This window comes from Balaenoptera borealis (assembly GCF_965194805.1).
Source record: "Balaenoptera borealis genome assembly, chromosome: 10".
Classification (NCBI taxonomy): domain Eukaryota; kingdom Metazoa; phylum Chordata; class Mammalia; order Artiodactyla; family Balaenopteridae; genus Balaenoptera; species Balaenoptera borealis.
Window position 1 is genome coordinate 105,452,988 of NC_138874.1, and position 24,794 is coordinate 105,477,781.

The window sequence follows — 24,794 nt, forward strand, 5'->3', positions numbered from 1 at the left end:
GTGGTGCAGTGGTTAAGAATCCGCCTGCCAGCACAGGGGGCATGGGTTCAAGCCCTGGTCTGGGAAGATCCCACATGCAGTGGAGCAACTAAGCCTGTGGGCCACAACTACTAAGCCTGCGCTCTAGAGCCCATGCGCCTAGAGTCCATGCTCCACAACAAGAGAAGCCACCGCAATGAGAAGCCCGTGGCGCAGCAATGAAGAGTAGCCCCCGCTCGCTGCAACTAGAGAAAAGCCTGCATGCAGCAGCGAAGACCCAACACAGCCAAAAATAAATAAATAAAATTAAAAAAAAATGTTGAGAGTAAAGCACTGTTTTTGTGTATTTTTTTAAAAATTAATTAATTTATTTATTTATGGCTGTGTTGGGTCTTTGTTTCTGTGCGAGGGCTTTCTCTAGTTGCGGCGAGCGGGGGCCACTCTTCATCGCGGTGTGCGGGCCTCTCATTGTCGCGGTCTCTCTTGTTGCGTAGCACAGGCTCCAGACGCGCAAGCTCAGTAATTGTGGCTCATGGGCCCAGCTGCTCCGCGGCATGTGGGATCCTCCCAGACCAGGGCTCGAACCTGTGTCCCCTGCACCGGTAGGCAGACTCCCAACCACTGCGCCACCAGGGAAGCCCTGTGTATTTTTAATTATAGCACTTAAAATATTTTAAAAGCCTTTACATTTTTTTCAAAGTCTTGCAATTTAGGTGACAGTTTCTTCTGAGAGATCAAAAAAGAAACTGGAACTCTAAGTCCTTCACACACCAAAAGTATGTCCCAAATCCATTCTCTTCTTTCCATTTCCTTGGCTACCACCTAGTTAAAAGGAGCCAACACCTCCCCCTAAATACCTCCTAACTGATCTGATCTCTCAGGTTTACCCCATCCTCCTATAATCCTTTCTCTCTACAGGCAGATGATTATCAAACCTCTCCCCTATGACAGCACCACAAAAACAGGGTCTCTTGTCTTGAACTGTTTCCGCAGCATCTAACACAGTGCCTGGTACAAAGTCAGTGCTCATGAAATATCTGATGAATGAATGAATGCTCTCAATTTACATGCTTTCTAAGGTGTTCAGAATCATTTCCTTCTGATTCCACAACTATGAAACAACTTTAAAGTTATAAAAGGAAAATTAGTTAGACAAGGTTTCTTATGCAAGCAATTAATACTATAGTTTTACATGATTCATTTTATTATGGATATATTGCAACAAGACAAATAAGAGCTATTCATAATTATTTGCATATGACCAAAAATAACTCTAAGATACAGAAATATTAATAAAACAACACTTATAGAATATAAACTTTATACAGATGTAAAGCTATGCAAATCTATTTTACCGTCTTAATAGAACTCCTTTGTTTTTCTTCCCAAACGCCACTGCTCAGCTCAAGTGTGCAATGAATATTTGCCTCTCTGTCATAGGATCCAAAAATAAGTAACCTGCAGTATAAAATAAAACAAGGGGACTATTATACCAATTACATGTATTAAACTTTTTCTTTCTGATCATTATACTAAAAAGTAATAAATTACTCTGTTAACAGAGGAAAAAATTTAATTAAACACTTTGTATACCCTCTACTGGAAAAGTAAAGCTAAAAATTAGGTGAAATTCAAGGACAAGTTGTTATTCAGCAGCTAAATCAAAGAAATAGAAAGTAGTATCTATTCATGAGGTAAACAAATTGACCAGATATCTATACACAGTAGCAAAAGCTATAGATTTTCAAATCAGCTATAGATTTGAATTTTAAAAATAAGTTGCAGAGTGATACATATATACAGTATGATACCATATCTATAAAAATTAAACACAAAATAGTACAATATAGTTGCTATGAACACACATACATACATGTACATCTCTACCTACTAATGTGACCTTGGGCAAATTATTTAACTTCTCTAAACCCATCTCTTCCTCTGGAAAATTCAGGCCAAAAATAAAACTTACCTCTTAGAGCTGTTGTGAGAATAAAAGACAATGCATATAAGGCATTTAGCATAGTGTCTAGCAAACAGTCAGTGCTCAATAAATGTTCATTATTTCTATTATCTTGAAAATAACTGTCAGGGAATAATTGTATCACTTAATTTTACTGTTTAATATTCAGATCTAAAAAGGAAATCTTGGGTCCAATCTTGAGATGACATAAAGCAGTTTTTCTTATTGAAGGAAAAAACTGTTACCCACATGCTCAACTTCTATATTATCTATCTTCTAAGCCAGAATGTAAGTCTGCCAATGTTTTTTAGGAGTAAGTTTGAGACTATCTTTAGCATTAATCAACATTTTGACTGCTACTCTATTACTTTATCTCTACACGAAGATTATAGGGACAGGAGTGAGATAATGAAAGAAAAGTGGATAAAAGACCTTAGAGTAATAAGAGAAAATTGTGTCCTAAGGTTGGAGAACTCAAGCAAATCATGTCCATACTTCACAAACTGGCCTCATAACCTGAAAAGTCAGAATAAACTCATGGCAAAAAAAAGTTCATAAATTTAAATAATTTTTAATCTGAAAGGCAATTTAAACTTACTGCTCAACAATTTACTGCCAAGAGCATTAAGAAGATTCATAATTATAAAATACTAAGTTTAGGAAAATGAGAATTTTCATTCATCAAAGCTCTGCTGCCACCATGTGTCCAAAAGAGCAAACTGCCTAAAGGCCTTTACGGTCATGCAGAGAAGGCTATGCACCAGCTAGTACTCTCAAATTCTCAACAGATATTACAGGATTCAGGAATAAGAAAGCATAATGCTTGGAATCTCCCCCTGAAATCATAAGTCATTCTATATTTTTCATAACACCTTTTTTTACATTTTAAAAACGTATAACAAAAATTAACTCAAAATAAGTCACAGACCTAAATGTCTAATAAGAAAACATAAAAGCAAATCTTTGTGACCTTGGATTAGGCAATGATTTAAGATAGGACACCAAAAGCACAAGTAACAAAAGAAAAAATAGGTGAATGGGACTTCACTGAAATTAAAATTTTTGTGCTTCAAAGGATACCACCAAGTAAGCAAAAAGATAATCCACAGAACGGGAGAAAATATGTGCAAATCATGTATCTCGTAAGGACCTAGTATAACCTAATTTAAAAATGGACAAAGAAAATGAATAGACATTTCTCCAGAGAAGATATGCAAAAAGCCAATAAGCACATGAAAATATGCTCAACACCATTAGCTATCAGGAAATGCAAATCAAAACCACAGTGAGATACTACTTCATACCCACTAGATGGCTAATTAAAAAACAGACAATAACAAGTATGGGTGAGGATGCGGAGAACCTAGAATCCTCACACATTGCTGGAGGGGTTGTAAAATGATGCAGCCACTTTGAAAAATATTTTGGCAGTTCCATAAAAAGTTAACATAGAGTTAACATATGACCTAGAAATTCCACTCCTAGGTAAATAACCAAGAAAAATGAAAGCATACATTCATACAAAACTTGACATGAATGTTCATAACAGCATCATTCATAATAGTCAAAAAGTGAATACAACCCTTATGTCCATCAGCTCATGAATAGGTAAATAAGATGTGGCATATACATACAATGGAATATTATTTGGCAACAAAAGGAAATGAAGTAATGATACCTGCTACAATATGGATGAACCCTGAAAACAAGCTAAGTGAAAAAAGCCAGTCACAAAAGACCACAAACTGTATGAAATGTCTGGAAATGGGCAAATTTATAGAGGCAGAAAGTAGACTGTTGATTACTTAAGGGCTGGGGGAGGAGGAGTAGGGGGATTAGGAATTGACTGTTGGAGTATGGAGTTTCTTTGAGAGGGACAAAAATGTTCTAAAATTAGGTTGTGATGATGGCTGTAGAACCCTTTGAACATACTAAAACACACTGAATCATATACTTTAAATGGATAGATTGTATGGTATGTGAATTATATCTCAATAAAGCCGTTTAAAGAGAAAAAGAATAATGAGCGTTCATTAGGGTTATATCAAAAGTCTCAGAGATTTGTTACAAAAAGATATAATAATAAATGCTTGTTTTATTTTTACTATGAATCAATACACTGCAATAAGATTATGTATTTCAATAAAATATAAAATGGATTTTTATCTGATGTTGACATTTGATAACAGAAAATATTAAAAGAAGGGTCCCTTAAAATAAATTCCAAATAAAAATCATTTAAAATATTGAAATACCACAAATATTTAACATTTAATAGTTATCATTCTTAACAATGAAATTTTAAAGTACATAAAACATTAACTGCCCTATCAGAGAGCCTTGATCTTTGTTTTGTGACAAATATTCCAGATACAGAAAACTTTCATTTTAAAAGCAACTGATCAACTATTAAAAGTACTTCCAAAAACACCTTTAGGTTGGGTTGTTAGGCTCTGTGTTGCTTCAGATGTTTATTTCTTTTCTTAAGGATGAAAATATTTTGTCTGATTACCCTGAATTTAATTTTGCCATTGAAATAGATACTGCTTTTATTAATTCTGATTTTACATCAACTTCTGATTCTATGTCAGAGCACTCCACAATACTCACTTCTACTCTTTACATTTCTTCTGTTAAAGTAGTTACAAAGATCTGTAGCCAATGGTGAATATTCTGGAAAAACTGAGCAAACATTACTAGTACTCTAGAAAAGCTAACAACACTACACTAAAGCATGTGTCATAAATGCCAATTTAGTAAGGATCTATTTTGCTTAGAAAACTTATTTCTTTTAAAAAAGTATTATTTCTTAGGATCTGTATAAAGTATACTATGTGTATAAACTTCTTAATATTTATTTTGTTTGCAATAATGACCCACCATTAGCAACAGACAGGGAAAAGATACCTGAGACTGACTGCTTAGATTGACTGTTTCTCTCCTACAAGCACCAGATCTGGTTCCCAGGACATAATTCCTATGTTAGCGTTTCCTAAACCTGCTTTTGACTTGCAATCAGTGGATTCCTTCAACTACTAATGATTCTATGTTGATTAAGATTTAATTCTTTTAGAAGAATAATAATAGTATCCCCCATTTTCCTGATTTCTTGACTGATATCTTGACTGATTTGGAAAAACATATAATTTTCTAGAGAAATGCCAGAAAGGAGTTTCCACTGTACCACTAGTACCAGCCAACTGGGTGAATTAAGACGCATTTGCTTTAGTTTACATAGAACATTTAAAACAAAAGTATCCACTTTCATTGTACATCTACAATTTAGTCTTGAGTTAAACAAAGGTTTACCATTCAAATTATATAATCACCAGAAACAAGTAGCAACAGTCACTGGTTAATACATATTTTGAGTAAAATGAACACTCAACATATATTGAATTAACAAGAAATGAGTACAAATACATTTCTACTATTACTACTTCCTAAGGGAGCAGGAGTCTGTACTGCAAACAAAAAAAGCAAAGAAAATTGCCTTTAGACATCTGTCTCTGGAAAGAGCTATTAGCTCTATAAAAGTTCTTTCCAATTTCAAAATGTTTATTTTTTTTAAAGGCAAAGGTGTACTGAAACCTCATGTTGAGCATAAGCACAAACATCACCTATCAAGAAACAAAGAGAGAGAATTTATATGACTCAAGACCAAACCACTGAGAAAAGGAAAGGAATTCCCTGTGCACCCTTCTATAAGAAAGTCATTTTTTTATAATCAAAAGTGAAAACCAAAAATCTTTTTTTCTTTTTTTGTATGATTAAACTTAATTTGAAAGGAGAATCTCACACCTGAAGGGAGTCAAATATCAACTCAAGGGTTGTGAAAAGAATCAAACTTGGCTGACCTCCTATATACGCTTACCTCTGGTCTATACTCCTACCCCTTGGAAATTATCCCCACCCAGGACTTAACTCTCCCTGTCTATGACGAAGACCTCCAAACCTAATCTACAGTCCCTGTCTTTCTCCTTCTCCATGTCTAAACCGTCAAGTTTGCAGAACACTTCTACAAGGAAATCTAACCATGCCCTACTACTTAAGACATATAAAGTCAAACTCATCTCCCTCTGAAACAAGCACCTCTATTTCCCCCACTAGTCCTGAAAGGGAGAAGCTTTGTCTTGATCTTTATATCTCTAATATTAGAAAATAATCAATACTTGATGACCAAATCAAAGTCAATGAGACCATAATTCTCCTAGACTCAAATCCTTAACATTCCTTTGCCTCTTCCACCTATACCCATCCACATATTCAGTCACTCACTAAACCCTATCCTAGTTATACCAGTTATCCCTTCCTGTTTCTACTAATACACGTCTTTCAAGAACTTACTTCCTCACCTTTAACCTAAATACCTCTTAATTTGTCTCTGGGCCTTCAATTTCTCTTTCTATGCAATCCATATATAAACAGCAATTTCTGAAAACAGTATATCTTAATATCACCTTCAGATGTCTTCAATAAATTCATTAGAAGAACTAATTGACAGTCATGGAATAATGGTGCAAAGAGAGGGAAAATTCAGATAAAACACTGTTTTGAATTCTTATTTTTCTGACCACAGTTCATTTTACAGTTCATTTTTGTTGAAAGTATCATATATAAGTATATAGCATGTCAACATTGCACTTAAACATTTTGGAGTTTGGCATTTTAAAACATAGTGTTGGCTTTATGTCATCTGGGTTCATACTTAATTTCTTAAATTCTTTTACAATTCAGACATCAGAAGAATTAAAACAGCTGTTTTACTGTATGAACTAGCAGTAGAGGTATACAGGCATACCCTCGTTTTATTGTGCCTTGCTTTGTTGCTCTTTGCTTTACTATAGTTTGTAGATATTGCATTTTTTACAAACTGAGGGTTTGTGACAACCCTGCATCGAGCAAGTCTATCAGCACCATTTTTCCAACAGCATTTGCTCACTTCGTGTCTGTGTCACATTTTGTTAATTCTCGGAGTATTTCAAACTTTTTCATTATTATTATATTTGTTATGGTGATCTATGATCAGTGATCTTTGATGTTACTATTATAATTATTTTGGGGCACCACGAATCATTCCCATGTAAGATGGCAAACTCAACTGATTTTTGAAATGACAACAAAGGATTTAGACTATTACATAAACTTAGTTGATAAAGCAGTGGCAGGATTTGAGAGGACTGACTCCAATTTTGAAAAAAGTTTTGCTGTGGGTAAAATGCTATCAAGCAGCACTGCACGCTACAGAGAAATCATCTGTGAAAGGAAAAGTCAATCAATGCAGCAAACTTCTCTGTTGTCTTACTGTAAGAAATTACCACAGCCACCCCAACCTTCAGCAACCACCACCCTGATCAATCGCAGCAGCCATCAACATTGAGGCAAGATTATCCACAAGCAAAAAGATTTTATGACTCGCTGAAGGCTCAGATGATGGTTAGCATTTTTTAGCAATAAAGTAGTTTGCAATTAAGGTATGTACAGTTTTTTAGACATAATACTATCACACACTTAATAGACTACAGTATAGTGTAAATATAACTTTTATATGTACTGGGAAACCAAAAAATTCATGTCATTCGCTTTATTGTCATATTCACTTTATTGTGGTGTTCTGGAGCTATGCCTGTACAATTACAAAAGAAACAATACTATTTTCCAACACAGTAATCTTAGGAAAGAGGAGGTGGGGGAAGAATACCTACATAAACCCAGGACAAATGAACTCTAAATTTGGAATCTTCTGAAAAGTCTTCTTCTAGTCAAAAGCAACCTTGACAGACCTTTATGATTATAGATCTATATAGCTTTAAAAACCACTAGGAGTAATATTCAGCAACAGCTCCAAGTAATTCGTTCTGAGTGGAAGTTTTCCCTTACACAAATTTAAATGTCTCATGTTTGAGCTAATTTCCTTTTATCTCTCCTCCATGAAGGAAACAACTTCAGCCTTTATCTTAATGATGCTTCATTACTAATGCACATTTTCTACATCCCAAGATCTTCTTGAAAAGGTAATTTTTTAAAAAATATAATGACTTGCCTTCAAATAGGTTAAAAAAATTTCCAAAATTTATATACTTCTAACATAATATGAAAAATTTAAGAACCAAAATTTTCTTCAACAAGTTTTAAAAAAAGGCTATGAAGATAGAATGAGTGAAGGATTTTGAAGTCAAACAAACCTAGATTCAAATTCCAGCTATGGGATCTTGGGCAAGTAACTTATGGATCTCAGTTCTTCATCTATAAAATGGATATAATACTAATCTCATAAAGATGTTCTGAGGGCTGAAATAATGAATGCAAAGTACCTACCATATATTATATATTGCAGGTAATAAGTAAATGCTATTAGTAACAACAGAGGTATTTGTAGAGTCATGCCCCCAAATATATTCAAATTTAGCTAGATATTTTCTCTTTTTAAAAAAGATAAACTGTCAAACATTAAAATAATTGCAGAGTATAAGGAACACACATTTACCAACTACTTTGGGAGGCGGGGAGTTAATATTTAGCCTTATTTACTTCAGATAAAATTTTTAAAAAAACAGTTACCACTTGAGTCAAAAATAAGTCGGACTTCCCTGGTGGCACAATGGTTAAGAGTCCACCTGCCAATGCAGGGGACACGGGTTCGAGCCCTGGTCCGGGAAGATCCCACATGCCGCGGAGCAACTAAACCAGTGCACCACAACTACTGAGCCTGCTCTCTAGAGCCCGCGAGCCACAAATACTGAAGCCCACGTGACTAGAGCCTGTGCTCCGCAGCAAGAGAAGCCACTGCAATGAGAAGCATGCGCACCACAACAAGGAGTAGACCCTGCTCGCGTGCAGCAGCAAAGACCCAATGCAGCCAAAAATAAATAATAAATACATTTAAAAATAAAATAAAATAAAATAAACAAGTGAATATAATCAAACTCAATACTAAAATAAAGGGAAGACCACAAACAAATGCAAGCTAGAAATATTTCTTTGGTTTTAACTTCTAAGACAGCTCATCTTGTAAACGAATTTCAAAATTCCATGTTAACAGCCTTCTCTATAGAAGAACTAAACATTTCACTATATAATATGGATATAATGCTACTTAAAGTATTAATTCCTTCTACCAAATTTTTACCTTGAAGCTGCCTCACCTAATAAAAGAAACAGCTGATTTTATTTCAAAATAGTTTAATCACATAATTAAATCCTTTCCTTTGCCTTATAAAATCAAAGTAAAAATATGTATTTCTGGTTCTAGAAGGATGGCAGTGGTGGTAGCATGGTTTTGAGTCTCCCCAAATCTTCCCATAAAAGCACAAAGAACAACCGGGAAAACAAAGGCAATACCTGTCAACAACATCTACAAGAAAACCAAGTGAACAGTACTTTTGGTAATAGTGGTAAAGTGGTCACACAAACTCTCCAACAGACTGCAGTTATAAAAACTGGATAAAAAGAATTTTAAAAACACATTTAAAGACAATGTAAACCTTCCCAAAGCAGACAGAAGCCAGAGGACAGTCTAATTTCATAAAATTGCAACACGGAGTACAAACTGCTAGCATGGGGTTTTCATAGCTCAGGGCTATGGCTGCAGGAAAGTGGTGGTGTAGTTCAAGCAGCAGAAAGTTGAAGCCTTATGGGTTTCAAGAATCAGGATAGAGTGCAAAGCCAGCAGAGCCAGCAGAGCAGCTAGAAATTATGGGGAGACAAAGAAATCACTGAGAGGGTAAGTCCCATCTCTGCTCAAATCCTTGGCTGATTGCTAAATAAAAAAGGAAAAATTAGGGCACCAGTCTAAAAAGGCAGCAGTGGGAAGACAAAGGAAGAAGAGAAACATATGCTATTGCTGGGAAGATGGAGAGGGTGGGAAGAGTATGGAGACAAAGTTTGCAACTTGAAAATAGGCAAGTTAACTGCCCACTAGAACAGAAAATCAATCATCCTCAGAATATAAGAGAATACAGAGTTGCTACAACTCATTATCTACAATGTCCAGTTTTCAATCAAAGAAAAGAGGAAAGTATGACCGATGGTCAACAGGACAGGCAGTCAATAAAAACTGACTCCTAATGGGTCCAGATGATAAGACTTCAATGCAGCATTTATATATTTTTTCCAAAGAAAAAATATATACATATACTCAAAGAATTGAAAGAACATCTTGTTCAAAAAATTAAAGAAAACACAATAATGAGTGAAAAGATAGGTATTCTCAACAGAGAAATGATAACTGTACAAAATTGAACTTCTAGAGCTGAATAGCATAATAAATGAAATTAAAAATTGGAGATAGCAGACTGGAGATAGCAGAAGACTCAGTGAACTTGAAGACAGATTAGTATTACTCAATCCAAAGAACACAGAGAAAAAAAGAAGAGTTTAAAGAAACAAACTGAACCTCAAGGACCTATGGGGAAAATGAAACAGCCCAACATATATGTAATTTGGAATCCCATAAGGAGAGGTGAAAAAGAAAGAAGCAGAAAAAATATCTGAAAAAATAATGCCCCCAAACTTCCCAAATTTGATTGAAAACATTAATGCACATATCCAAGAAGTTCACTGAAATAGAAGCATTAAAAACAAACAAAGAAAACTACCCCTAGACATAGTCAAAGGACTGAAAGCCAAAGTGAAAACTTGGAAAGCAGCTACAGAAAAATGACACATTGCACATGGAGAGGAGCCGTAAGATTGATTGCTGACTTCTCATCTATAGGATTGAAATAATTAAAGTGTTGAAGGAAAATAATTGTCAGCTTAGACATCTATATCAGGAAAACTATCCTTCACAACTGAATGAAAAATAAATTTCCAGATAAACAAAAACAGAGAATTTGTTGCCAGCAAACCTAAATAACAAGAAATGCTAAAGGAAGTTCTTGAGGCTGGAGGGACGGGATACCAGATGATCTAAAGGAAGGAATGAAGGGCAATAGAAATGTTAAATATACAGTAGATGTAAAAAAAATTTGTTTCTTTTAATTTCTTTAAAAGACATATGACTGTTTAAAGCTAAAAATAACACTATTGATGGGTTAATAACATATATGAATGTAATATACAGGTTTCCCCCCGCTATGCAAAAGCAGAGCATTCCTATGAAACCTTTTGTAAGCAAAAATGGTGTAAAGTGCAGAAGCAATTATCTTAGGACACATCTTGCTAACGGATGCACAAAATAAATCAAGATAAAGCACAGATGTTCACAGACACAGTTCAAAGCTACGGTGGCTTGATGCTGGGATGCTGAATGTAGTTCCCAGAGAAGGAGCTTGGTGGTGTCACTCTCACTGCTGCTAGGGTACACAGCTACCTCTGTAACAGCTTGTTGCAAAACAAAGGTTGAATGACATTTTCTCTTTTCAATTTCTGTAAAAGTAAAAATCCTCTTCAAATTTCTTTCAGTTAGCAAAAACAGGTACTAAAGTAGGTCTTTCATAAAGGTGAAGTGGAGTAAAGCGAACTTTCAAAAAGCAGGGGATACCTGTATATGACAACACCGATGATGTGGGGATAAATGGAAATATGCTATTATGAGGTTCTTGTAATTTACCTTAAGTAACAATATTCTAAGTATATGGGATACATTAAAGATGCATACTCCAATTCCTAGAGCAACCATATATACAGTGTAAAACTACAGTTAGCAAGCCAATAAAGGAATTAAAATGGAATACTAAAAAATATTTGATTCACAAGACAGGAAGGATGAAAAGAAACAGAGGAGAGAAAAAAAAAAACAGATGAGACAAAAAACAAATGGCAAAATGGCAGACCTAAAAACACAACCTCATCAATAATTACATTAAGTATAAGGGAACTAAACACTTCAATGAAAAGGCAGAGATTGTTATACACATAAAAGCAAGAGCCAACTGTTTATGACATATGATACAATTTAAATATAAAGACACAAATAGATTGAAAGTAAAAGGTTGTTAAAAAAAAGATATATATCTACACACACACACACACACACACACACACACACACACACACACACACACATATATACACCATGAAAATAATAAGAAATCTGTAGATGCTGAGTAAGGGCTGTCTGTATATATTTTTGTATAGTTTTGTGTTATAGAAGCATGTTAATGCTCTACATATGAAAAAATAGGAATCAATAAGGATAGAAAGGCAGGGGTGTGGGGAGACTGAAACTGAAAGCAAACTGAAACGAACCCAACTACATTTCAAATGAACAACATAATCACACTAAAGGGGAAAAATTATTCTAATTTATGAATACAGTACATGACCACATGCCCTCAATGGGTAGGGTAGGGGAGAACTGCAAATAAATCCTGAATTCCTTTTAGTAAGTATGTTCTCTGTTCACGTAGGGACAAAGCAATTCCAAAACTATCTGAGATGTAGTATAGGATTGAGCAAATGAGTCAAAGTGCTGATATTATTGGGAGTCAGGGCTCAAGGGACATAAAAATACAAAAGGGGGAAGAACCAAGGCAGGGAAGAACCAAGGCAAGGAACAACCCTATGAGGATGAAATAGACTTGGAAGTATCAGGTGAACTCATGATTTCTAAATTGTGTGTCTGTGTCTGTGTGTGTATGTATGAATATGTTTACAAGTGTCTACACATATATGTATTTCCTAACTCTGCTCACTGAAGGGCCCTATGAATATATGAAGTAGCAATGAACATACCCAACACCCAGATCTTGATTCCTAATATCATTCTCTACTAAAAGGAACCAGTGCTTTTTGGAAAAATAGCCGATTCTAGGACTGTGATGGGGAAGATACAAAATGAACCTGGAACAGCTTGTTATATGTACAAGAAAGTAGTGAAGACCTAAAAAAAAGAAAAAAAGAAGAAGAAAGAAAAGAAGGAGGAGGAGGGGGATGGGGAGGGGGAGGGGGAGAAGAAGAAGAAAAGTAAAGAAAAAAATACAGGGTTATTTGAAGAGGATCCTAGTGGTCATATATGAGATAATTTAGGCACCAAAATAATTAAGGATGGTAAAGAATTACAGCGATTGAAAAATATAGGAATCCATGAGTCCATGCTGATGATAGATAATTATGGAACAAGGGAGAACTCTTGGTAATGAAAGAAGAATTGATCAAGCGCTGTGGTTTTTCTGTATTTGTGTTAACATTTAAAAATTTTAAAAATGATGTATTTTTGGAACCCAGTAAAACAACACTCTAAAAGGTGCTGAGAAAATAGAGGCTTTAGAACAGTGTAAGTGTGACTCAGTGAAGAACTGACCTTAATTAGAACTTCTATCTATAATTAGGACAGACTATCCTAAATATACTGCTCTAGAGTACAGAACTCTCACACAACAGAACTTTATACGCTTTGCCTTCACTGACTATAATCTTAAGTTTGTTTTTTAAAAAATATAACTGGCTGCTAAAACCAGGAAAAGGAAAGAGAGAAGAGAAGAGAAGAGAAGGGAAAAGAGACCCATTACATTGTTCAATGTCTTTTACACAAAGATGTAGGGGACAAATCCCTCCTAGAATTTGAGGTCAGAATTTCTTTTCCCCTGAAAAACATGCACAGTTTATCAAGAAATAAAAACTAGGAACTCCATCAAGTTTCCTTTGCTACCAGAAAACTGATCTTCTCTTCTCTACATGGTTGTTTTTGATCTAATTTATTTTCTATTTAACTGCACATAGGTATATTATTTTCTTTGCAAAATACCTAAAATCCTTTTAGAAGATGGACTATAAATTATAAATTTAAAAATAATAATCTTAATATGATTGTAATGCTAATGTGAAATAATTTAGTCTAATAACAATACTACAAATACAGCAACTGAGTTCTTCTGTGGTTAAAATCTAGCCTTAGTCAATGCGAAAAAAAAAAGCAACTATTCAGAATGACTTTGCTTTTTGGTAAATAGAACAAAACTGTGTTTCCATTCTCAAGCTTTATTTTGGAAATTCAAAACTGTTATTTCATATAATTAGAAAAGAACTTTATAGTGTGAGACCCTTTCAAATTAATAAAATTCAAATTCCAGTTCTCATAACCAAATATGCAAAAAAGAACAGTTTTGTTTAAAGATTTGTTTTCTTCTTGATAAACAAGATAATGATTATATTAAGGAATAATAATAGAAGCCGTATCTACTGAAGCCTTACTATGTGGTAGGCAACTGTGGTTTATTTACCTACCTCTGATCACAATTATCAGCAAGGTAGCACCCTTGTCCATTTTTACAGATGTGTAACTTCCCTGAGAACATATAACAGTAAGAGCACATAGCTAGGATGTGAACACAGCACTTTCTAACTCAAAAGCCAGTATTATTTCCACTTCATGTTGCCTTCTAAAGCATAAAGCTTCCAGCTGTACAACTCCAGTATTTTCAGTAAGCAGTTTTCTATGAATACTTCTAACTTGTTTTCTCATTGGCAAAATTCACTCTCAAAGCCTTACAACAGCTAAGTTTGATAAATCTTCACACAGACTTCTGTAAGTCTGAGATTACTTCAAAAGAAAGTTAAAAAAGAAAAAATCCTCACACAGAAACATTTTATTATTTCAAAATAAAGTTTAAAAAATAAAAAGAAAGAAGTCCTTGAACAGAGCCATCGCTGTCTGTGGATGATGAATATGATGTTCCATTTTATAGATTTTGGGAAAAAATTATTAAAGTTACATTCTTTTTACTTGACTCAAGGGCAAGCTCTAAAAAGCTTATAGTGGGCGGAGTCAAGATGGTGGTGTGGGAAGATGCTGAGTTAGAGTCTCCCCACAACTAGGGCACCTGCCGGCCACTGGTGGGGGACCCTGACACCCAAGGAGATGGGAGGAACCCCCAAGTGAACTGGTAGGATGTGGGGGGACTGAGGAGTAAGAGAAGTGGAGGTCAGACAGGATCAGCCCCCCTGAGGCCAGGGAGATCAGGAGAGGCAGGTGGGAGGGGCCCTCCAGGAGGAGCAGGAGAGGAGGGCGTTTGCCCTGCCCACTCGAGCCCAGGAAGCCTGCTGGGCTCCCAGGTGAGGTCCCCCGCCCTCTGAGACCAGGGGAGGGGGGCACGCCTGGGCCCCTTCTGTTCTGTTGAGCCTAAGCCCCACCCCCCACAGCCTCCAGGGCCTTTTCCAGCCCTGTGGGTCCTAAGCATAGGCCCCACCCACTGCCCAAACCTCACCCTTGCTTAGGCCCCACCCTCCATAGCTAAGCCCTCCCCCCAATCCTTTTTTCCTTTCCCCTCCTCCTCTTTTTTACTATTGTGGTACTGTTGTACCTTCTGGTTGTTGGTTCATCTATATTTTTATTTTTATATTCTTTCTAACATATCTGTTAGTTTCCTAGTCTAATTTTATTTTTTACTTTGTTATTGTTCTGTTTTTTTTGGCTGCCCCTCGCGTCTTGTGGGATCTTGGTTCATGAGCCAGGGGTCAGGCTGAAGCTTCTGCAGTGGGAGCTCCGAGTCCGAACCACTGGACTAACAGAGACCCTCAGACCCCAGGGAATATTCATCGGAGTGAGGTCTCACTGAGGTCATCATCTCAGCACCAAGACCTAGCTCTACCCAACAGCCTACAAACTCCAGTGTTGGAAGCCTCAGGCCAAACAACTAGTAAGACAGGAACACAATCCCACTCATAAAAAAAAAAAAGAGAGCAAAAAAATTTGTCACAGATGAAGGAGCAAGGTAAAAACCTATAAGACCAAATAAATGAAGAGGAAATAGGTGATCTACCTGAAAAAGAATTCAGAGTAATGATAGTAAAGATGATCCAGAATCTCAGAGACAGAATGGAGGCTCAGACTGAGAAAATACAAGAAATGTTTAACAAAGATCTAGAAGAACTAAAGAACAAACAGAGATGAACACAATAACTGAAATGAAAAATACACTAGAAGGAATCAATAACAGAATAACTGAGGCAGAAGAACGAATAAGTGAGCTGGAAGACAAAATGGTGGAAATAACTGCCACAGAGTAGAATAAAGAAAAAAGAATGAAAAGAATTGAAGACAATCTCAGAGACCTCTGGGATAATACTAAATGCACCAACATTCGAATTATAGGGGTCCCAGGAGAAGAAGAGAAAAAGAAAGGGTCTGAGAAAATATTTGAAGAGATTATAGTCGAAAACTTCCTTAACATGGGGAAGGAAATAGTCACCCAAGTCCCGGAAGCATAGAGAGTCCCATACAGGATAAACCCTATGAGAAACACACCAAGACACATGTTAATCAAACTAACAAAATTTAAATTCAAAGAAAAAATATTAAAAGCAGCAAGGGAAAAACAAAAAATAACATACAAAGGAATCTCCATAAGGTTATCAGCTGATTTTTCAGCAGAAACTATGCAGGCCAGAAGGGAGTGGCAGGATATACTTAAGGTGATGAAAGAGAAAAACCTATAACGAAGATTACCCAGCAAGAATCTCATTCAGATTCGACGGAGAAATCAAAAGCTTTTCAGACAAGCAAAAGCTAAGAGAATTCAGCACCACCAAACCAGCTTTACAACAAATGCTAAAGAAACTTCTCTAGGTGAGAAACACAAGGGAAGAAAAAGACCCACAAAAACAAACCCAAAACAATTAAGAAAATGGCAGTAGGAACATACATATCGATAATAACCTTGAATGTAAATGGATTAAATGTCCCAACCAAAAGACAGACTGGCTGAATGGATACAAAAACAAGACCCATGTATATGCTGTCTACAAGCGACACACTTCAGACCTAGGGACACATATAGACTGAAAGTGAAGGGATGGAAAAAGATATTCCATGCAAATAGAAATCAAAAGAAAGCTGGAGTAGCAATACTCATATCAGATAAAATAGACTTTAAAATAAAGACTGTTATAGGAGATAAGGAGTGACACTACATAATGATGAAAGGATCAATCCAAGAAGAAGATATAACAATTATAAGTGTTTATGCACCCAACACAGGAGCACCTCGATACATAAGGCAAATGCTAACAACCATGAAAGGAGAAATTGACAGTAATACAGTAATATGGGGGCATTAACACCCCACTTAAACCAATGGACAGATCATCCAAACAGAAAATAAATAAGGAAACACAAGCTTTAAATGATACAACAGATTAGATTTAATTGATATTTACAGAACATTCCACCCAAAAGTGGCAGAACACATTTTCTTCTCAAGTGCACATGGAACATTCTCCAGGATAGATCACATCTTGGGTAACAAATCAAGCCTCAGAAAATTGAAATCGTATCAAGCATCTTTTCTGACCACAATGCTATGAGACTGGAAATCAATTACAGGAAAAAAACTGTAAAAAACACAAATGCATGGAGGCTAAACAGTGCACTACTAACCAAAAGACCACTGAAAAAATCAGAAAAGAAATTAAAAAATACATAGAAACAAATGACAACAAAAACACAACAACCCAAAACCTATGGGACGCGGCAAAAGCAGTTCTAAGAGGGAAGTTTATAGCAATTCAATCTCACCTCAAGAAACAAGAAAAATCTCAAATAAACACTCTAACCCTACACTTAAAACAACAGAGAAAGAAGAACAAAGAAAACCCAAAGTCAGTAGAAGGAAAGAAATCATAAAGATCAGATCAGAAATAAATGAAAAAGAAATGAAGGAAACAATAGCAAAGATCAACAAAACTAAAAGCTGGTTCGAGAAGATAAACAAAATTGATAAACCCTTAGCCAGACCCATCAAGAAAAAAAGGGAGAGGACGCAAATCAGTAACATTAGAAATGAAAAAGGAGAAATCACAACTGAAACTGAAGAAATACAAAGGATTATAAGAGACTACTACAAACAACTATATGCCAATAAAATAGACAACAACAAAGAAATGGACAAATTCTTGGAAACATACAATTTTCCAAGACTGAACCAGGAAGAATTAGGAAATATAAACAGACCTATCACAAGTAATAAAATCGAAACCGTGATTAAAAATCTTCCAACAAACAAAAGTCCAGGATCAGATGGCCTCACAGACGAATTCTATCAAACATTTAGAGAAGAGCTAACACCCATCCTTCTCAAACTCTTCCAAAAAATTGCAGAGGGAGAAACACTCCCAAATTCATTCTATGAAGCCACCATCGCACTGATACCAAAACCAGAAAAAGACATCACAAAAAAAGAAAATTATAGACCAATATCACTGATGAACATAGATGCAAAAATCCTGAACAAAATACTAGCTAACAGAATCCAACAACACCAATTTATGATAAAAACTCTCCAGAAAATGGGCATAGAGGGAAACTACCTCAACATAATAAAGGCCATATATGACAAACCCACAGCAATCATCATACTCAATGGTGAAAAACTGAAAGCATGTCCACTAAGATCAGGAACAAGACAAGGATGTCCACTCTTGCCACTCTTATTCAACATAGTTTTGGAAGTCACGGCAATCAGAGAAGAAAAATAAATAAAAGGAATCCAAATTGGAAAAGAAGTAAAACTGTTACTGTTTGCAGATGACACGATACTATACGTAGAAAATCCTAAAAATGCTACCAGAAAACTACTAGAACTAACCAATGGATTTGGTAAGGTTGCAGGATACAAAATTAATGCACAGAATCTCTGGCATTCCTATACACGAAGCAACGAAAAATCAGAAAGAGAAGTTAAGGAAACAATCCCATTTACCATCGCAACAAAAAGAATAAAATACCTAGGAATAAACCTGCCTAAGGAGGTGAAAGACTTGTACTCAGAAAACTATAAAACACTGATGAAAGAAATCAAAGATGATACAAACAGATGGAGAAATATACCATGTTCTTGGATTGGAAGAATCAATATTGTGAAAATGACTATACTACCCAAAGCAATCTACAGATTCAGTGCAATCCCTATCAAACTACCAATGGCATTCTTCACAGAATTAGAACAAAAAATTTTACAATTCATATGGAAACACAGAAGACCCCGAATAGCCAAAGCAATCTTGAGAAAGAAAAATGGAGTTGGAGGAATCAGGCTCCCTGACTTCAAACTATACCACAAAGCTACAGTAATCAAGACAGTATGGTACTGGCACCAAAACAGAAATATAGATCAATGGTAGAGGACAGAATGCCCAGAGATAAACCCATGCACATATGGTCACCTAATTTATGACAAAGGAGGCAAGAGCATACAGTGGAGAAAAGACAGCCTCTTCCATATGTGGTGCTGGGAAAACTGAACAGCTACATGTGAAAGAATGAAATTAGAACACTACCTAACACCATACACAAAAATAAACTCCAAATGGATTAAAGACCTAAATGAAAGACTAGACTCTATAAAATTCTTAGAGGAAAACATAGGAAAAACACACTTTGACATAAAATACAGCAAGATCTTTTTTGACCCACCTTTCAGAGTAAAGGAAATAAAAACAAAAATAAACAAATGGGACTTAATTAAACTTAAAAGCTTTTGCACAGCAAGGAAAACCATAAACAAGACAAAAAGACAGCCCTCAGAATGGGAGAAAATATTTGCAAATGAAACAACACACAAAGGATTAATCTCTAAAATATACAAACAGCTTATGGAGCTCAATATCAAAAAAACAAACAATCCAATTAAAAAATGGGCAGAAGACCTAAATAGACATTTCACTAAGGAAGACATACAGATGGCCAAGAGGCACATGAAAAGCTGCTCAACATCACTAATTATTAGAGAAATGCAAATCAGAACTACAATGAGGTATCACCTCGCTCTGGTCAGAATGGCCATTATCAAAAAATCTAGAAACAATAAATGCTGGAGAGGGTGTGGTGAAAAGGGAACCCTCCTGCACTGTTGGTGGGGATGTAAATTGATACAACCACTATGGAAAACAGTATGAAGGTTCCTTAAAAAACTAAAAATAGAACTACCATATGACCCAGCAATCCCACTACTGGGTATATACCCTGAGAAAACCATAATTCAAAAAGAGTCATGTACCACAATGTTCATTGCAGCACTATTTACAATAGCCAGGACATGGAAGCAACCTAAGTGTCCATTGACAGATGAATGGATAAAGAAGATGTGGCAAATATATACAATGGAATATTAGCCATCAAAAGAAACAAAATTGAGTGATTTGTAGTGAGGTGGATGGACCCAGAGTCTGTCATACAGAGTGAAGTAAGTCAGAAAGAGAAAAACTAATACCGTATGCTAACACATATATATGGAATCTAAAAAAAAAAAAAGGTACTGATGAACCTAGTTGCAGGGCAGGAAGAAAGATGTAGACATAGAGAATGGACCTGAGGACACAGGGTGGGAGGGGGAAGCTGGGGCAAAGTGAGAGTAGCATCGACATATATACACTACTGAATGTAAAATAGTTAGCTAGTGGGAAGCAGCAGCATAGCACAGGGAGATCAGCTCGGTGCTCTGCAATGACCTAGAGGAGTGGGATAGGGAGGATGGGAGGGAGGCTCAAGAGGGAGAGGATATGGGGACACATGTATGCATATGGCTAATTCACTCTGGTGTACAAGAGAAACTAACAGTACTGTGAAGCAATTATACTCTAATAAAGATCTATTAAAAAAATAAAAAGCTTAAAAAATAAACATTTATAAGAATATTAAGCTAAAACTATAACAACACTAAGTGATCCCTATGACATTATAACAACCTGGACATGTTTAAATAGTGCTCGCTCAAGCAGGAGAAATGTGAATATGTATGCCTAAAGGTTAAGAACTCAAGAAACTTCAACTGGTGACAGTAAGCTAATTCAAAACAACGTTATATACATACAAGTGGTCTACGGAAATGTTCTAATCTTAATTGGTTTATGTGCTCTTAAAAATTTGATCATTCTAAAACTTTCCTCTATTTGTTTCAAATCTTCTCATATCACTAAGTGAAGTTGTCACGGTAAAAATATCTCAAGAGGGGCTTCCCTGGTGGCGCAGTGGTTGAGAATCTGCCTGCCAATGCAGGGGACACAGGTTCGAGCCCTGGTCTGGGAAGATCCCACATGCCGCGGAGCAACTGGGCCCGTGAGCCACAATTACTGAGCCTGCGCGTCTGGAGCCTGTGCTTCGCAACAAGAGAGGACGCAATAGTGAGAGGCCCGCGCACCGCGATGAAGAGTGGCCCCCACTTGCCGCAACTAGAGAAAGCCCTCGCACAGAAACGAAGACCCAACACAGCCATAAAAAAAAAAAAAAAAAACAAAACTCAAGAGGACTTAAGCCTTAAATTTCCAACATTGAAATAAATGATAAGCATTTTTTTGTCCTTCCTCCAAAAAAGGGGGCACTGTTATTTGTTCTTCCATTTTCTCTAGAGTGTCACTTTCTTTCTGTTTTAGAGATTACAATAAACCCCACAAGATGAATTTATATTCAAAAGCATGAAAATACTTAGATTACAGTAGTATCTCCTCTTTAGTTTGAATCTTACAAACTTGTAATCTATATGAATTGAGAGTTCTTTTTTTTCTACTAACAAAAATGTTCAGAAGAAAAACGACAATGTAAGAAAGATTTTAATAAGAATATGAGAAGAATAAAAAAGCAGGAATGAGTTGAAAATAGTAATTAGTAATTTATTCTCTCTTTCATTAACAATTTTAGGTAATCCTTAAACTGTGTGACTAACACATAGCACCACAACACTAAGTAACTTTACATGGTTGGGTTTATAAAGATAGTGACTAAAACACTATTGAGATAGTGTGCTTGTTCCCAAGATTAAGCTGTCACATGGGGAAAGGTGCTGGCCTACAAGGACTAACATAAGAACATGAACTACTGTCCATGCTTTCTCCTTCAACTCTCCAGAAATACTGGTCTTTATTTTTAAATTTTTTGACAAGGTGATACAGTCACAAAAATCAAGCAGTATAAAAAAGGTTATAGTGAAAAGTCTGGCTCTCACCTTCACCCCTGTCCATCATCATTAACCCAGTTCCCTCAACCTTTTCCCCATAAAAATTTTTATTGGTTTCTTGTATATTCTTTCAGAGATTCATTACAAGTTTATTTAAAAGTTCCTTATTAAAATAAAATAGGATACATATACTTCACAAATTGTAATGTTTTTCTTTGTATTATTTATCTCAATTCAACATGACCTAAATAATGCCTGACTACACTCTCTCAATGCCTTCATGCAGTCTTGGGTTCAAGGCTGACCCAAGGATTTACGTGAGCAGTATCTCAAATAAAGCAAGAGAATGGTGAGCAAAGGAGACAACAATAGCTAGTGGTTAAAAAGCCGCAAACAACAGACATATAATTAATCCATAATCCCATCAGCAACACCAAGACAAAAGAACTAGTTTTTTAAAGTTCCTAGCACAGTACCTATTACACATCATATATACTGCATTAAATATCTGTTCAATGAATCAATCAATCAATCTTCTTCAAGGCTATCTTTGCAAGTTTGGGGATGGGCAGGTGAATAGGTAGGTAGGAATTAACAACAGGAGAGTCAAGAAATTTTGTACAAAGCTGCCTTTCAAATGTTTAGAAGTTGCTATGATTATTTTGGAAAAGGTAATCCAATGGTATGATTTTGATGCCTGTGAATCTATAAGAAAATTCACTGAAAGAAAGTATCAGTCCAAAATTTCCTCAGACACAGGCCACTTGAAAAACATCCTTCCAAATGATAATATGACAAGCCCAAATTATAATTAGATATTTAATACTTATGCTTACCATAGCGTATTGGCTTAGCTACTTCAAATTCAGACTTATGTAGAGCCGTATTTTTATTGTATATATCATTTTACTGTACATTGCAGTCCCTTTTACAAAATTTACAGCATATTCAGTCTTTCTTTGATAAAAGAATTCCCTTTAAACTAGACTTTCTGACATAATCGTACACAATATTGATTCACTCCAAGACTTAAAAAAATATTTAGCATATTATTAGTATACTCAAAATTAACCTATTAGCAAGGATACAGATATATCTGGTATAAAATAAAACCTCTGGACTCAAGCACTTATTTTTTATTATGGGCTGAAAATAAAAATAGAGTGATTAAGCATCAAATAAGTGGTCACAGAAATGTAGCATAAGGATAGTATATTTGTAGTTGGAATGATCAGGAGACACAGTAAGGAGGCAGCTTTTAAGGTGAAGCAAGAAACGCTAGTCTCAAGGAACAGAAGATGGGGTAGGGCCTTCAGCCAGGAAAATAGTGGAGAGTCAACACAGGAGCTTGGTACGTTAAAATATCTAAGGCAGGGAATGGCAAACTATGGTCCATGGGCCAAATCCAGTCCACTGCTTGTTTTTATACGGCCTGTGGGCTACCAATGGTTTTCACATTTTTAAATGGCTGAAAAAAACAAATCAAAAGAACTTTATGACACACAAAAATTATAAAATTCATATAATAAAGTGCTATGGGCACACAGCCATGCCATGCCCATTCATTTACCTGTTGTCTATCTATGACTGCTTTCACACTACAAGGCAGAGTTGAGTAGTTGCAACAGAAACCATGTGAATCACAAAGCCTAAAATATTTACTATCTGGCCCTTTAGAGAAAAAGTTTGCCAACCTCTTCTCTTAGGAAGGCCTATGTGGCTGAAGCACTGTGAGTGAGGGGCTGGGTGGAGAAAGAAACTAGAGAGGTAAAGAGGGGCATGCAAGCCATGAAAAAGATTTGGGTCTATATTCTAAGAGGAATGGGGAAGCCATTAGAGAATTTTAAGTAGGAAAGTGATGATCAGATATGCATTTTGAAAAGCTCATTCTGGTTGTCATAATGGTAACCAGTGTTAGGAGATAAGTAAGGAGGCTAATGTAGTAAGTAGTTCAAGCAAAGTATGAACACAGCTTAGACTATGGGGCTGGAAAAATAAAGAGGCTGGGCAAGATTATTTCTGAGATTCCCCTCCAGCTCTAAAATTTTAAGAATCACAGGAGTTTACAAGTCTGGTTTTGCAACTTTCCAGGGTATTTCCAATTATCAAAAACAGTTCTCAAAACTGTTATGCTATGAACAGCTTTCTAATAGGTAGTAAGAAATATGCCAACAGAGCATTAGGTATCGAAAAAGTTTGGAAATTACTGCAGGATAAATGATCACCCCCACCATTAGAATGCTTTCTAAAATATAGTTTGTATTTTTTATAAGTTGGAAAGGACTACTTTTATGAAATTTACAATTAAAGAATTTACAGATAATACAATATAAATTAACACAGTGGGGAATAAACACAAATACTGCTCAAGTACATTTTCAGTGTACTTTCTTTCCTATAATGTAGTAATGACAAAACAAAGAACATACCTGCTACATTCTAACAATGTAACTTTAAGGCGGCCTTCAGTAAGTGCCCATTGTTGTATATGGATATGCTCTTCATCATCTTCTTCGAATCCTTGCAAGGTTTGGAATGGGAAAAACGGCTTAAACCTGACAAAAGTAAAGATAAGTCTAAATTTCTGAATAATAAACACCACACTTTAAAGCGTAATAACAAAACCTACCTGTAGGAAAACAACACAGAACAAACATCTAATACTGCATGTGCCCTATAAAACCAGAGCTTACCACACTCCCCCATAACTGGCAGCAAATAGTGCCTTCTTGGTGGCACCCAGACTTCCTGGTTTTTTGGCATGCCCTCATTGACAAGGCAAGACACCTAGAACAAAGGAAAAGAAAATCTAGAAGCCACCAGTGGGCCCTGAAACTTGGGTGGGACAGGAGAGAGATTCTTTCTGGACCCGATGGGAAGAGTGTTCCTACAGTAAAAGATCAAAATTCAGAATGCAATGTTCCATGGAAACAATAAAATTGGATAGCAATTAGTACTAGATAATGATAAATAATAATAATAACAACAACAACAATTAACAGCAGCAAAGGTATTTATCAGAG

At 35.9% G+C, this 24,794-nt stretch overlaps 1 protein-coding gene across 2 annotated transcripts in view; it reads right to left on the reverse strand.

The window, feature by feature from the left end:
- Positions 1-24,794, reverse strand: part of PDZD8 (PDZ domain containing 8) — a 92,470-nt gene that overhangs the window by 33,993 nt on the left and 33,683 nt on the right. Inside the window, exons 2-3 of one of the 2 annotated variants that reach the window (XM_082407251.1) lie at positions 24,201-24,326; positions 1,335-1,437 (exon numbers count right to left, since the gene is read on the reverse strand). In XM_082407251.1, the coding sequence (XP_082263377.1) occupies positions 1,335-1,437; positions 24,201-24,326 (229 nt within the window). The remainder of the gene's footprint in view (positions 1-1,334; positions 1,438-24,200; positions 24,327-24,794) is intronic. The other variant, XM_082407252.1, reaches the window with a different exon arrangement.